The following is a 17,359-nucleotide window of genomic DNA, read 5'->3' on the forward strand; positions in this document are numbered from 1 at the left end:
TGGGCAGAAACAATTTTTTCTTCAGAAAAAAATCATCATGAAGGTTTGACAAGAGCTCCGGTTGTACACTACCGCATTTGCAATAATTTGGTTTGTTTACTAAACACAGTGTGTGAGCGGAATGCTTATCTGATAACTTGAATAGTACATAAAAATATGACACTTTTCATACTACAGAAAAGACAGATTTCATCTAGGCAAATGCCAAACTCTTTTGTGGGCACAGAGCAATGTGCCACAATTTCATTTAGACAATAGATGTATTGGGTGAATTTAGTTTTGTTGCATGATGTTGTGTATTTACTGTCCAGTAGCAAACCGCTGCTTAGATTCTCAATTCACATGTCTATTGTCTTTAGTACAGCAAATATTTGTTAATAACATTCACTTTGGAATGTTTAACATGTAATAACTATTATCAAAGTTAATATGCCTCTAGTGTCTGAATAATGCCTTAAGAGCAATTGCATTGAAAGGGCTGCCCACCTGTGCTGCTCACTCATGTGGTGTAAGATTAGGGTACTTGATTATAGGTAGCACAGGGCATTCATTTCTTACCATCTCTGTATGTGGTCGATTTGATGTACCCAATCAAAAGGATTTTTTTTTTTTTAATTCAGCTTGGTCAACTGGTATCCAATCTGATTGTGTGAAAGGCAAAGGGGCTCTAAGGCTCAGAGTACAATTGTCATGTTCACATCTACCTAAAATCACACATGCAATACCACTTAATCATTCACATATGAAATTAGCCAATGAGACCTCATAAGAGAAAGAAGTGATATTCAACTGTGACCCACATTCCTTATTAGACTTGACTCAGATGTAAAGTTATGACTGCTTTAAGAAATTAGCAGACAACAGAGCAAGACAGGAAAAAAGCACTGGATGGATTGTAATGCTGATGTAACCATAGTAAACAAGTTGGAAGACAAGACCCCATCCCCAACTCAGGTTTATTTAAGTAGGTTATAATTTTAATGTAAATTATATTTGTTTATATTTTAGAGCTACCCAGCAAGCACCAGCACACTATTGCAAATCAGGAATGTTCTTTGGACAGGATGTCAGTCTACCAAGATATGAAAGAGCATTGGTACATTTTCTTGTTAAGATTACCATGAATAGAAGTAGTTATTTGTGCTTTCAATCCCGAGTTTTTTTTTTCTGTGGATACACACTAAATAAACATGCCATAAATATCTAATTTTGGCATATCTGTCCTTTGTTTGGGCTCAGTGTTCTCTGTCACTCTGTAATCTCTGAATATTTATAAAATTTCACATGAAGTTATCTCTATGCGACTTCTCCTTGCTTAAATTGTTCTGTTTTGTTCACACAATGCACTGTTTAGAAATCAGGGAATCTGGTTTTAGTTTACATTTTAATTTCCGCTCGCACATGCACTCTTCGGTGTAGAGTTTGCATATTCTCTCTGTGGGGTTTCTTTAGCCATCAGTCAGGTTAGCATGTGTTTTGAATTGAGTAGGAAACTAAAAATAGTCTCTTTTTGAATGTGTGTGTTGCTGCACCCCAAACTGAACTTGATCATGCAGGCTAATACACACAATACTCTACAAGCTACTTCACTGAAACAATGACAAAGCGACTTATCAGAATTCACAAACTGGATGTGTAACAATTATGTATGAAAGTTGCTGACCTGTCAGAATTATTGCAGTGGAAAAAGTTATAGGTTGTAAATATATACAGAGTTGCATGATAGTTGGCTGGAAGTTTAAATACAGAGCACCTCTTACAAATCTTTGTTTATACTGCTATTCAATAATACCTTTTTACATAGTTTTGTTAAACTTAACTTGCTTGTATGGATTGTTTGATTCTAATAAAATGTATAAAAAAAATTTTTTTAGCATGTATTTGAAACTTATTTAATTATTTCAGAAAAATGTGAAATGCGAATAAAGAAAAAGAAAGAAAGCCTATCAATACAGCCCAATTGCTATGCGTTTTCTGCAATGCCAGGCTGCAAGTACATATTTTTCCGAGACAGTCTTGCAGAAAGATCCCAAATCGTCTTTGTGAGTCTTTTGCTCATGACGGCAAGCACTCAGACTCATTGCACTGTAAACACTTTGAAGTTGGTATGTCAGCACCCAGCATGTAGCTAGGATTCATGGTTGCATATTAGGTCATAATTGTTTCCTGAATTAATCAATAATTTTGAAGATTCAGATCAGATATCTGTATAAAATAATATCCGATTTGAATCACATGAAAAAAAATCATCTAATATGAGCTAAAAACTAGAATGGAGTCACTTAATTGCAGTCAGAATGTAGTCTTAGGAGCCTTTAGAAACATACAGACTCAAATACAGCCAGTATGGACTTTTTAACTTGTTTTTATCATCTCGACTTTTCTCTTGCATCCTCTTTCAGCTTTTTTACCTCCAACACACCACTTATTTAAAAGTTGGGATTGAATAATAATGTCCTTTTAGCTCTCCCTTTTTTTCCTGTTTTGATTTAGGCTATGCACTGCTTCTGTTGTTTTCATGTTTCCCAATTTGTTTGCGAAGTCATCATTTTGTGCATTTGAGGTTTCGGATTTGTTTTAGCATTTCCATAACTGATTTTTTCATGTTTTCTGATTTGTTTTGTGAGTATTCGATTTGTTTTTGTGCATTGCACTTCAGGGCATCACCTGTGGTTAGGGACGCATTCATGGCTTGCCAGGCACCATCTCCTGGAAGTTGCACTGAGCAATGTGATCAGTACAATGTCGTAAAAGCCAGGCGCACAGCATACTGTATGTTAATCTCTGCCCTTGGGGACTGGTGATTTTAAAAAACGTATTATTTGTTTATTTGGAGGGTTTGGACCAAAGTCATTCAAAAACACTGGAACCAGAGTAACAGTGAGATGGGATTGAAGATAGTCCAGTATACTGCTTTAATGTGCGTATAACTCATGTACTCTTTGGAGCTGCACTGGAACTCACACTTGCTCCATAAACGTTTTATGCATGTCTAGCTTGTGCTGCTTAGTTTTAGTTATGTTGCATCCCCTGTGCAACTGTTGAAGCCCAGCTTTGAGTGGCTGTCAATATTCTTAAATTAAGTTTAAAACAAATGACATTTTCAGTTGGCATATTGGTGTGTTTTTATTAGTGTTATAGCCACTAAAAAAGTATTACATCATAGCTAGACTTGCAATTTGGCTTATTAGAACACAGCTACTAGAACAGCCTGTGACTCTAACTCTGCCTAAAAAAAATCAACTGAATCTATGCTTCCAGCTTCAACTCCACAGCCTTGTTTATAGTCCATTCTTGTTTTTCTATGTTATGGTACCATTCAAGAAGATCAAAATGCGAAATATATGTACAATTTTTCTTTCCAAAAGGAGCTATAAGCCAAGGGAACATAACAAGAATGTATGGCTAACCCTCTGGACACAGTAGCTAATCCGACAGCTGAGAATACTGCTAACATCGTAGGTGGACTTGTTGGATATCAGAATTGTTGGTATGTAATAGTGCATGGCATTATATGGGGCTTTAGGCAGCTCAGATCCATCTTCTACATCTACTGTACATATCGAGCAGCAATCATAACCAAAGCAATCTGGCAGACTACATCCAGGCTGGTCAGCCTCTGATGAATCTTACAAAGGTGGACCCACATATTCTAACGGTTCCAGGGTCATCTATCTATGGCTTTTTTTGACTCATCTCGGTTTCATTCCCATTTCTATGGCTTATGTTCTCCACTTTAGTAATAAAGTGATTCATTTTTGATTGCTGTAAAACTTCCTTTTCCCATATGGCAACATCCCCTTCCCTTTCCTTGCATCCCCGTCCTCTCCTTTTTTAGACCTTCATTAAGAATTCCAGTCACTCTTACAAAAATAACCACATGCCTTTAATTAACAGAGAAAATACAATTTTCAGAGGACATGGTAAATAAAATTTTCTTGAACTTAGTTATGTTAAGAATCCCAGAATGCTGTTTTCTTAGCTGAAGATCATATGACATTCTCATTTACCATGAACTGAAATAAACTTTGAACAAACTCAGGGTTGGTCACTTTTTTTGCATAACCACAGAAGTCTTTCCAATTGGCAATCAGCAGCCTCAGGGACACTACTTACTCTCTTTTCTAAGATGATCCACCCAGCTCCTATCGTTTGACTCCTTTCAGTTGCAGTTGATGTGCTGTGTGATTCATCACTGCACTCTCATAGAGTTTTTTATTTCCTTTGCACATGTGGCAGACCAAAAAAAAAAAAAAGTTTTCTGCTCAGAGAGTTAACATTTTCTCATAACTATTTTTTGTAAAAACACACACGCTAACATTACATGTGTTTGCAAGTGTGTAATACAAATATGGCAAATGAAAATCTGAATGTTTACTAGCTAGTGACTAATGACGCATTTTTTTTAGTCACCTACCGTGAAATTCTGTCACATATGTCAGTGTTTTACTCACATTGAAGAGGGCTGGACTATGACTCAAATTATTCCTCACTTCAAACCAAAAGTCATGCGATTATGCCCAGCCTAATAAACACTGTGTTCATATAGCTCAATCATAACACTGAAGTAAAATTCAGCTTACTGGGATGACAGAAAGAATGGAGTTTTCCCAATAATTATCTAATTGTTATGCCTGTCCAAGAATCCATTCATTTTCTAACTGGCACACTGTACAGTTCTTGGTCACCTACTTTCAGGAGAGCATAGTATGCAGTTATGCATATAAGACTATGGGAGGAAACTGCATACTGTCTTTACTATCAACAATTTAAGCAAGTGAAAATCTAGGAAAGTTTAATTTAAAGTGACTATTTGGCTTGTCTACACCAATGATAAAATTAGCTGCTCCAGTTGTTAATGCTAAAAACACAAAACAGCATAGTTCACTGCTACATGTGATGTAAATGCTAAATTTGTGTCATTTGTTTGTTTCTGGAGGCAAAAGAGTATAACCCCTAAAATGTCATGAACAAAGTAAAAGCACATACAGTATGTCATACTGTATAATAGAATGGTTAAGAGTTACTGAATATAGGCAACTTCAGTCCAGTTAATTTTAAAATTTTTGTTTCGTACATAGGCTAAGCTATTACAAAGTCTAATAAATCACATAATCCATCCATCTTCCAACCCGCTGAATCCGAACACAGGGTCACGGGGATCTGCAGGAGCCAATCCCAGCAAACACAGGGCACAAGGCAGGAACCAATCCCGGGCAGGGTGCCAACCCACCGCAGTAAATCACATAATATACTTTGAAAACAGCACAACATACAGTGCCCTCGTAATATTTCATACAAAAACACATTATTTCTTGTCTTGTAACTCTCTGATCCACAGTTATTCCAAAATTACTAATCATACAATTCAGATGTGATTTAATTGCAAATTGCAGACTTTAATTTAAGGGTATTTGCATACATTTTGGTTACACTATGTCAAGATGACTTGAAAAGTGTAGAAACACCTTCGATACATGGTTCCTCCATTTCAGGGCACAATAATGTTTGGGACATGACAATGGTAGTTATATTAAAGCAGTCATATTTAGTACTTTGTTGCAAATACTTTGCATGCAATTAATGCTTGAAATCTGCAATTCATAAAACATCACCTAGTGCTGGGTATCTTCTCTAGTGATGCTCTGCCAAAGTCTTGATTAGATTTTGCTGGTTTGAATGCTAGTACAAATACACAAATTATATCGGGGTAACTACTTGATGAATATACAGTACTCTAAAGCCGTTGTAACCATTAGTATTTATATATCTTATATTCTATTACTGAAAAAGGCACAATATTGTTCACTTGAATAATGGTAGTACTTTTAATAAAAAGCCATTAAACTGTTGTGGTAAGATGCATTTGGGTCAATGGCAATGCAGAGTTTTTAATATGGTGCATATGGTAACAAGGTCTGGAGTGGCTCCGGAGTGTTGATGAGATTGGCCTGCACTCATGTGTGGACATGCATGGCAGCCAGTTCCTTTGTTTGTGCTCCAAGATTGTTCACCTGTGTCCGATTCAAGCATGAAAGAACGGTGTGCAAGGAAAATGTGAGAATGGGGGTGGGGTGGGGGGTGGCTGTGGAAAGACTCAAGGTTAAAAAAAAAAAAAAGTTAAGGCAGAACCCATGGATGAGCAGGTGCTGCTAAGGAGAGGAAGAAGGCAATCAGGAACATGCCAGGGGAAAGAAGTGCATGGCGGACACTCAAGATGGGGCAGAGGTTACTCGTGCTGACCTCTCTGCTCTGGACATCTATAGGCAGAAGACAGAAGAATGTTGTCAGGAGACGGAAGCAATACTCTGCACAGAGCCCTGCTGAATGTCTGAGATGGTGGTGGGGACCTGAGAAAGGAAAAAGAATTGACCGTGCCTAATAATGGACATCTCCCTCTGACTGTGAAGACCCTTAAGAGGAGACATATCGGTTTTAGGAATTAAACACAGAGGCTCAGGATTATCTTAAAGGAATGGATTCTGCCAGCAGTTTCAACCTCATCTTTATATGAATTATTTGTTATTTTGGAGATTTTAATCTCCACCAGCATTCCTGTTTATATTGCGATCATTTATTTATTATGGGTGGCGCATTGCACTATTATTTATTGTTTGAGAATAAAATCACTTTTTCACCTCCCTCTTGTTGTGTTAAATGTCATAATTGCCCGGCTCATCCTCGGTTATGACTATGGTCTGTCTCAGGCTCAAAGGAGTATGGCAGCTGCAGCAAACCTGGACCATCACAATTAGATTTCTGTTTTTGCTGTGGTATCTAATTAGTATCAAGTATAACACAACTCCACTGGTATTAGTATAGAATACAAAAACTCTTATTGCAGCATCCCTAATTTAAAGTAGGGGTGAAGTGGGTGTTGGGCACCAGTTCTGACCTTCATGGTGCACAGGGATGCAGGAAAAAAAAGTTTGAGAACAACTGTTTTACAAAGGAAGGAAAACAAAAATCAGTATAAAGAGAAGCATAAAAAGCACAGGAAAAATTTGTGAGATTCCAAGAGAATAATCATAACAGGAAGATTGAGGCTCCCACTTACATTCTCACTTCCACCTTGCTCCCCATTAGATTATGCATTTAACAGCATGTTCAAAACTCCGAGGGACCACACAGAAGCTTACTTCACTATGATATGCATATATCAGAAATTTCAAGTTGCCTCTGAGCATGCGTGAGCAGAATGCGGGCTATGGGGACTTAGTATCTGGGAGTACAAAGATTTAAATGCTGGTATGGGTACCATAGTCAGAATTTTAGTATCAATCTAACACTGCACTATAATTCCACATATTTCAAGTTTTATTTTTAAATATTATTAGTTTCTTGAAACTTTCATAATTATGATACCTGAAACTTTAACTCAAGCAAAGCAATCTAAAATAGAAATCTGAAGTTATACTTATATTAAGATTAAAATTTTCATTGTGATAATGCTGTGGCCTGGACATTTACAGTAACAGTTTTAACCCATGGTCTTGCATTTTTAAAAAATTAAATAACCCATATAAAAGGTTTTCCCTTTATTCAACCACAATTCATAAAACATAACTGAATACTTAAAGATAAATTCTAAGGATGTACTGGAAACTACACTGCTACTAATAAATCATCAAACTGTAACAAGCACATCTCCCTTACTTTTTGTGTCATGGCAGTGCACTCAATAGAAATGAGTTGTACTGTTTTTAAGGAATATTTGAAATCAAAGCTATAGCACTGCATTGTGGTACAAAATTTACTGTGACTGGAGAAGGCTACTAGGTTATTTATGACTTAACTCCGTGGATGAAGACAGTTACTTACCACCATGCCGAAGAAGCATCTTGGCAATATCTATGTGTCCATTGTTAAGTGCATCATGCAGTGGAGTCACCCCTTCAACCACACTAAGAAGATCCAACTCAGGGCAGAGCTGTAGCATAATGTGGACACAATCTGTGCTGCCATGATTACATGCTTCATGCAAGGGTGTCCAACCAGCATTGTCTGCATCCAAACACACAAATAATTACAGAAGAATACAATGAACAAACACTTAGTTATTTTATTAAATTAAAATTTTATTGAGCACTCATTCATTTTCTGAGCTTGCATAATCTAATACAAGAAGTACTCCAACAAGAATTCCCAGGTTGGGAGAACAAAATTTGGATTAGATGGAATTTAGTACTGCTAATATATATAACCATATACTGCCATGAGCAAAATATACAAAGACCTCAAAGTGATTGCCTGGGTCAGGATCTGTACCCTGAGCTTTGGTGCTGTAAAACAGCTGCACTATCCACTGCTTCACCATGTCAATCTATATTGGTTTCCCAACCATATATCTATAGAACCACAGAAATCCAGCTTTAGAGGGACAGAGCCAACCAAGGTCTACACTAGCATTATTAGGAGTAAAGCAAAAATCAACTATGGAACTGGCAGCAATCTATTAAAAGTCATGGCAACATACAAACCCATATCCATCCTGGGACAATTTAGAAAAATGGAAAAGCAAAGCACCCAGAGAAAATATAGACAATACATACTGTTTATCAGAAAATACAGTCACAGTTTTAGAGAAATTCATATACAATGTTAGATACTTTAGTGTGTACTTTTTTTTTAGGATAACTGAAACTTACTATAGAATCTAAGTCATACCTTTAGCATTTATGTCAGTTCCTGGTACTGAGAGCACATTGACCAATACCTCTGACTGGTTCCTCTTGCAGATCTTATGCAAAACTGTTTCCCCTTTAGTGAGTAAATAAAGTAAATAAAATAAAAAGATACAGTACATTAACAATCTGTAAAATAATCAAAGATATCAAATATTTTATATTTGATCTCAGAAAAAATGTCTAAAAGAAAAAAAACATTTTCTTGGAAACAAGGAGATTATCTTATTTTAATTGCAGACCTCAAGTCAGAATCAGGAAGTAACCATTACAGTTACTTCAATGGTTCTACAATATCGGTGGTATAGCCTTTGCATACAGGCAACACAAAAATGGTCTAAAGAACTTTTTGAACATTATTTAAACTTAAAGTACTTTCATGATGTATGAAAAATTTCATACCAAGCAGCACCAGAAATAATTTGGAAAGAAAGGTATTACTCCTTAAATCAAAACAGCAGAGGGAAAAAAATGCCCCCAAGATAACACCTAAATTAAGTAATAATTTAACGTGTATGACGTTCACTATTATACTAAACCTTGGCATTAAATCCACATTTAAAACATCTAACACTATGCTTTTGTTACTTCTCACTTTCCCACCTTCATGTGCTGACATGATAGGATGACTAATGTTACCTAAAAATTTGTTAATAAACCCTTATAGTGGTTATCAAAGTGTAGTTTACATGCTTGAGCCTAGTGGTTCGCGAATGATAGGTCATGTATCAGAGTTAAGTAACTTTTAAATTGCTGCTTCAAAATATGTACGCTACAAAACAAATTTAATATTGTTAATAACAGGTTTAAAACTACCACCATGGGAGCACACCTTCTGAATTTCATACAGAGGGTACTATTTTGCTTTGCTCTGGCTTGTTGTAAAGTTTGCCCTCTTTCTTTCTCTCACTTAACACATTTTAAAATGTGTCTCTCCCTAGTTCAATCAGTATCAGCCTCTGTGTATATCTCTGTTAATTTCACATACGTCAGCTTGAAGAGTGACCTCTGGCCAATGTGATGCTTTAATTCCATGTAGTCAGTGACCTGCGCCACTTTCGCTGCATAAGTGCTGTCAGGCTGCTTGTTATTATACTGTTTTCATGGCCATCTGATTATGGATCACTGGCTGCAATAAAAGACTTTGGAATGCAAATTCAGAAAAATTGGATTTGAATTTTATTTATTTATCCTTGCCCTATACACATAAATGTTTTCAGTAAATTAAATATTGTGATTAAACTGCACTAACAATTGACTTTTGAGCATAGCATGGCATGCTTTATCTTTGATTTTTTTTATCAAACTGCTTTTCATTTTAAAACACTTTAGTGCCACTGATTTACACAAAACATTTTTTCTTTTAAAAAGATGAATTTATGCTTGTAATTTGATAAAAAAAGGAAACAAAGTATTCACTGCTAAATTTGTATTTTTTTCTGCTACTGATGATGCTAAAGTTTTTTTTCACTATTCTGATAAGGTATCATGCTATTTAACATATTTTGCATAATATCTCATTTCAATGAGGTACAACAAAAAATTGTCATGTGGTGGGTTGGCACCCTGCCCAGGACTGGTTCCTGCCTTGTACCCTGTGTTGGCTGGGATTGGCTCCAGCAGACCCCCGTGACCCTGTGTTCGGATTCAGCGGGTTGGAAAATGGATGTATGGATGGACAACAAAAAAATCACCCCTTAAAGAAAAAAAAATAATTTCCTACCATGATGCCACGTACGATGTAAATGCTACTGTACTGTCCTGTTACAGCAGAAAATACACAATCAGGTATGGCTTGAATTTCATTTGTGACAGAGAGGAGGATTTATCCCCAAGATAATAATAAATGGTGGGCATTTTACTGCCATGTTGACGGGCCCAGGGATTTCAGTACATTGTATAAAGAATGATATGATTATCATAGACTGCTTGATTTATCTCAACTAATTTCACCAACATTTTCTCTTGAGTAATGATAAGCAGGAAAGTAAATTCTGCTTAAAATTAATAGTAAAAATAAAACTTCATTAAAAAAATTTAAATAAAAATACAATTATCTACAAATTACTGAATACCAGGATAATTCATTTATATAAACTCTTTTGTAAAATACACATTTCATACCAGGTTTCTCAGAAAAACTCACCATCACTTTTGTTAAATTTTGAAGTTTTTATTTACATCAGTAGATTGAGGAGACTGGTTAACAACACTTATAGAGAACAATATTTTATGGACCAGTCAGGTTAATTCAAATTTCAAATGGCACAGAACTGATGTTTAAAAAGCGAGTACAGGCAGGGAGGAATGGGTGGAGAAGAGTTTCAGGAGTAATTTGTGACAGATGGGTATCAACAAGAGTGAAAGGGAAAGTCTAGAGGACAGTAGTGAGACCAGCTATGTTATATGGGCTGGAGATGGTGGCACAGACCAGAAAGAAGGAGACAAAGCTGGAGATGGCAGAGTTAAAGATGCTACGATTTACATTGGGTGTGACAAGGATGGACAAGATTAGAGGGTCAGCTCAGGTTAGAAAATTGGGAGACAAAGTTAGAGAGGCAAGATTGCGTTGGTTTGGACTTGTACAGAGGAGAGATGCTTGGAATATTGGGAAAAGGATGTTAAAGACAGAGCTGCTAGGCAAGTGGAAAAGAGGAAGGCCTAAGTGAAGATTTATGGATGTGGTGAAAGATGAAATGACAGGTGATGGGTGTAACAGAGCAAGATGCAGAGGACAGGAAGATATGGCAACCCCTAACGGGAGCAGCCGAAAGAAAAAGAAGACGACAGAACTGATGTTTAAATGTACCAAAATATTTTTAGATTTGTCCCAACTTTAAGACTACCTCTGTGATATCAAACTTGTCAATTTAAGATTATTATTTGAGAATGCCTACCAAACAGCCTTTATTCTGGTATAATAAAGCTACCTATGGTACATATGTGCTCAGATTTTTCTTTCACTTAAGCCTGTGTTTTAATGCAGAATTAGTCACTGAATTCGACTGATTGTAAGTATTGATATTAGTCGTAATTGGAGAAGACATTGTATTCACCCCACACTATTCAAAAATGTGTTATATGCGTTTTAGTCACATTTTAGTCATTACACTGGTAAAATAATAAACATTATTTGGGTCTCAAGAAACAAATAATAAACTAATAACTAATAAATGATACAAACTTCATGTTTTCAAAAATTACATATGCTGTTTAAGTAGCTTGGCTAACTGCACATCTATGGGATTATGCACATTTGTTAACATGCTTTATGGTGTATAATTGGAGGGACTTTCCTTGTGCTTCTCAATATACATCAATTTTAATTTCAGAAGGATCTGTAAAGGGATGTGTGGATATGTATGAGTTTGGTGCAGTCTCATCCAAGGTTGGATTCTGATTTTTGCCAAGTGTAGCCAGGTTAGGTATGGATTTCCCAGCAATTCTGAACTGGATATACAGGTTAGAAAATGGATGGAAGGATGTACAACTGTAGCCACTTTCATATATAAACGTCTACGTGTGAAAGTGTGTGTATCTGTCTGGAAGTGAGATGTGGAGTCAGGGTAAGGGCTCCACCTCCGAGGATACACAAGTGAGGCCAGCACGTCAAAAAAGCGAAACCTCCAAAGAAAGAGTCGCTTTCTTAGCAGCTAATACAGAAGCGAGGCAAGCACATTGGCAAAACGGTATCCCTTTTACTTTTCCTCCAGCCGCTAATACACAAGCGATGCTGACAAAAGGAAACCTTTGAAGAAAGACAGTCGCTTAACCACTAAGGCACAAACGATGCAAGCACGTCTGCAACATGAAACCTCCTAGGAGAGAGATGCCAAAAGTAGTTCTTTTCAATTACCTGACATTTCTACATTTCAATTTCTTTTCTGACGATTTCAATACTTTCTAGGACACTGTGCTATACACCGCTAGTTGGAGGATACGTGTGAAGCCTACATTCCTTTATTGTGGCAGTTTAGGGTACTGAATTAAAAAAAACAATCTCACGACTCCTTCAACTGACAGTGGATCAGTCACATCATAATGTTCTCAAGGCATGATCATGTATTTAAATTTCTCATCCAACTCTATAATGACATAAAAGTGGCACTGGGATTTTCTGGCTGTGGAGGATTTTTAAAAATAGGTGGGATACCAGCAATCCTCCTATCAATTATGGAGAATCCACTGCATCCACTTAATAGTATCATCTCCAGACAGAAGAGCAGCTTCAGCGACAGACTGCTGTCACTGTCCTGCTCCACTGACAGATTGAGGAGATCGTTCCTCCCCCAAACTATGCGACTCTTTAATTCCATCCGGGGGGGGGTAAACGTTAACATTTAACATTATACATAGTTATTGTCTGTTTTTCACCTGCATTATTATCATTCTTTAATTTAATATTATTTATTGTATCAGTATGCTGCTGCTGAAGAATGTGAATTTCCCATTGGGATTAATAAAGTATCTATCTATCTTAATTGGGCATCTGAATATACATAGGTCAAATTCCATTAATTTTTGCTTACTAGTGGTGTGGATTGTGGGGGTGATGATAAAGAATCAAGAGTAAATATAACTCCATGCTGTATATGCCTGCACTATAAAACCTCCAGAGCATGCGGTGGATATTTTTTTTTTAACTGTACACTTTCTATTTGTTTCTAATATATATTATATATATATTATATATATATATATATATATATAAATAAAACTAGTCTAAAACTATCATCATTTTTTTTAAACTGTATTATATAAAAGACATTTAGACCGTTTTTTGGAATAAGATTACCTCAAGACAACAGTTGAATATTTCCATAAGCGCAGTTTAAAATAACTTTTTTGGTCTTTATGAATCATAAATATGTTACTCATAATCAGTCTGTGATTTGACAATCTTATATAAATTCCTCACGTGTAGTATTATTTTCCCTCCCTTCCACTGATCTTATTATTAATGTATACAATCCTCTAGGGATTATTACAGACTAGGGATGTCACAAAAAATAGTATTTCAGTACTAATTTGGTACCAAAGTTCTAAAAAACATTAACGGTACCAGATTTACTGTAAGTATCTGTATTACCAAGAAAGTTGGTACTACACTCATACGTGACTGAAAGCGGACAAATTACTTCAGAAAGCACAACAATATATAGCAAAAACCTGAGTGAAACTACATATAAAAATGGCAGACAATGTTAATGATACAGCACCACATTAACACGTCAAAAAGAAAAAGAGCAGGACATGTTTGGAAAGGCTTTGTGAGTGAGACAAGAGAATTTCATCACCCAAGTGCAGGAATCATACTTGTTATTTAAAAAAAAAAAAAAACACAAAACAAGGCTCATGTTATTAAACCTTTCACCCCACTGTGGAATTAGTTCAGAAACAGATACTTTGAGATCAAAATACCCATACCAATCAATTAAATTTTATTGTCCCTTATTTGTAAGAGGAGAAGAAAACATAACTAATCACTTCACTAGTGTCCTATACAATTCTGAAAAAAGAACAGAGGTTTTGTATTGAATCTCCGATTGCAATAAGCTCATCTGTCCATTTTCTAAACGATGTATACCATTCAGGGTCACGGAGGAGGGGGACGTCACATGTATTCATATAGGACTGTTAGATGTTTGAAGGACTTGTAGCGCTAACAAGAAAACATTTATGCCAGACTAAAGTGTATTAGTTATCTGAGTTTTCTATGTTGGCATTGACATGAGTTGTTCCATTTGTTAATACTAAAATAAAATGTCTTTAGTGTTACAATGCTTTGAAGGACAAGGCCCATCTTCTTATTAAAACATGCTCTTGTTAACTGAAATGCTTAATTAATGAATCACACAGTTAAGGAGGACAAACAAAACAGCATGCTTGATTGAAAATATAATTCTGTAAACTCTGAATTAGTGTCATTCATTTGGCTTTTGAAGGCAAACTAATGTTCATTTGTATAATCCATAAGTCAAAGCAAACATCTTATATTTAATTGATATGTTGAAGAATGTAATGCTTCCTCGCAGTTATAAATTTATTGAGTAGAAGTAGCGAAAGGCAAATTCTGGATTTGTATACAGGTATGCGCAATAATAAAGTCTGATCAGTCATGTGAGAAACAATGAAAACAGCAAAATGGCTGAAATAAATGATTAACGTAAATCTGACAAGAATGATTTCACACAGGAAGCATTATAGTTGGGACAAATATTTATAAAAAAAAAAAAAAAAAAAAAGGACAGATTTGGAATATTAAAGCACCATGAGCTTCTGATACTTGATATTTGAATTAATTTGCCTCATTCATTAAATACTACTCTTAGTAATATATTTTAACCAACTAATGATGCAAAAATAAAATATTACAATGCCAAATGTTACAAATTTAACATAGTGGTTTATTGAAAAACAGATTTAAATAATTTTGCTACAGAAACAAGGTTAAGGAGTTTGTTTAAATAGAAATATCCTGAATTATCTTTGAATTCACTAATTGAACATTATATAAATATTTTTTTTATATTCAGTATGGATTTTAAGGAATATTTTTTAAGTTAGTGGATAGAAAATGTCATTGAATAAATTTAAAATGTGCACATGCTAAAATAAATCCAGTAGTTCATGAAATATCATTCTTAATAAATCCTATGCTGAAATACACCTAAGATTATATACTCCCCAAATTGTTATTATACTAGGAGGGATACTCATCCCATCAATAACAGAGGTACCTTAATAAAAAGCCACTGAATAGGATTTCTGTTTTGCTCTGGTATCGAAAAGTATTGTAACATTTCACAGATATTGGTATCAAATACAAAGATATGGTATTGTGACATCCCTATTACGGACTCATCAATTTTCTCCAATCAACAGTTGAAGATTATGTTCACCTACACAAATTCTCTCTGGTCTCTATCACTGGGTAGTCACACAAATTAAATAATAAAAAAAAAGTGATACACCAATGAACTATTAAGAGATTTTGGCACTACCAACGAGAGTGATGAGAAGTATCATCTGGTCTCTAAACTATAGAGTGATTTGGTCTTCAGCACCATAGGCAAGCAATCCTAGTAAATCCTGTTTAAAATTATCAACAAAATAATTCACTCTCAAAAGATTATAAATTACTAATGCTCTCTAACATTTCTTCAGGTTTTTTTTATGATTATTAGATGGAAGGATCACTTCTTTCCACAACATTTTTTTCCAGTGTTGGTTATTCTAAATCCTAGACTCTTGTCATTTCTGTTATGAATTCCTTATAAATTACAAATTAATTCTCATGGAATTACTAAAACAACTGAAGCAGCTTTATTCCCCATTAATTCTTGAAATAATGTTCCAATCTTTATTGTGAACAGCCTTACGAGTCATATTTTACAATAGGTTGTCTTCTGAAATCTCCACCTGTAATGCAATCAGAACTTCATTAGATCTTATATAAAACACCAATCGAATCCAACACTTCTCATTTAGTTCTCTTTGGTATCTTTTAATCATATTTCAATTGGAATAATGCAAATCTATTTAATTACCTTCCTGCTGAATTATCAACATGTTACAACAGGCTCACAAGGCTGCCAACAAAGTGATAAATTGAATCAAGTCTTCTGATCACACCACCTCATCTACATTTGCTGCTTATATAATATTTAATATTCTTTAAAATCCCTGTTTGTGAGTTATAAGTCTATTTGCCATTTTATAAAAATATATACTGTACTAATGCTGACAGCACTATAAAAACCTACAGACAGTGGAGAATGTGAAACACAGGCCTTCTAATTTAAAAAAAAAAAAAAAACCCTATTAAGCATATACTCAATTGGCTTTGTGACTCTTGTTCTTTAAATGAATCTTTCTATATTCATTGGTTAGAGTTTATCTGTCTTGACATTTAGATTCAGAATTAAGACTCTCTTGTCACTGGATCAACAATTCATATTACTCATTGTGGTAGTAATGATACAAGTGCACTCTACATTGGAATGCTAACTCTGGAAGCTCTATCCTCAATATTATACATTATGCTTGTATAGTCCACATTGTTTCTGTAAAATATATTTTTCCCCTCCTAGGGTGAAAGCTGTCAGTGATGCTTACTAAAACAAAAACAATAGACTAGTAACATCAACAGTTGAAGTTCAACATTATTTAAATTAACCACAGAAGGATTAGACTACAAATAAACATAAAATAATGCCGTCTTCTTCTTTCGGCTGCTCCCATTAGGGGTTGCCACAGTGGATCAAAAATTGGCAAAATTTTACACCTAAAAATAATGTAACAATCTCAAACTTATTTAATCCTACTTAGAGCCAAATGAGGCTGCAGCCAATCCCATCAGCACTGGACAAAAGGCAGAAACCAGTCCTGGACAGAATACCAGTATATCACAGGGCAAGCTCACCCACACAGGGCCAATTTAAAGATGCCAATTAACCAATTGCCAATTACACATTCGTCCGTTGGATGTGGGATTTTGTATTTTTTTAAGGCATAAAGAATGAACGTTTTCAATTCATAAGTAATGTAGCTAAGGCTTCGGTATTAATTTGCCTCCCTAGATCTTTTAACTAAGAGAACATTAAAAAATTTAAAATATCCTTGTAACCAACTAAATCCCTGGAAAAGAACAAGGAATTAAAAAGCAGCCAAAA

At 35.3% G+C, this 17,359-nt stretch overlaps 1 protein-coding gene across 1 annotated transcript in view; it reads right to left on the reverse strand.

The window, feature by feature from the left end:
* Window positions 1-17,359, reverse strand: part of slf1 (SMC5-SMC6 complex localization factor 1) — a 136,469-nt gene that overhangs the window by 27,342 nt on the left and 91,768 nt on the right. Inside the window, exons 16-17 of the mRNA XM_028804757.2 lie at window positions 8,668-8,760; window positions 7,822-8,004 (exon numbers count right to left, since the gene is read on the reverse strand). Coding sequence (XP_028660590.2) covers window positions 7,822-8,004; window positions 8,668-8,760 — 276 coding nt within the window. The remainder of the gene's footprint in view (window positions 1-7,821; window positions 8,005-8,667; window positions 8,761-17,359) is intronic.

This window comes from Erpetoichthys calabaricus, chromosome 7, assembly GCF_900747795.2.
Source record: "Erpetoichthys calabaricus chromosome 7, fErpCal1.3, whole genome shotgun sequence".
NCBI lineage: Eukaryota > Metazoa > Chordata > Cladistia > Polypteriformes > Polypteridae > Erpetoichthys > Erpetoichthys calabaricus.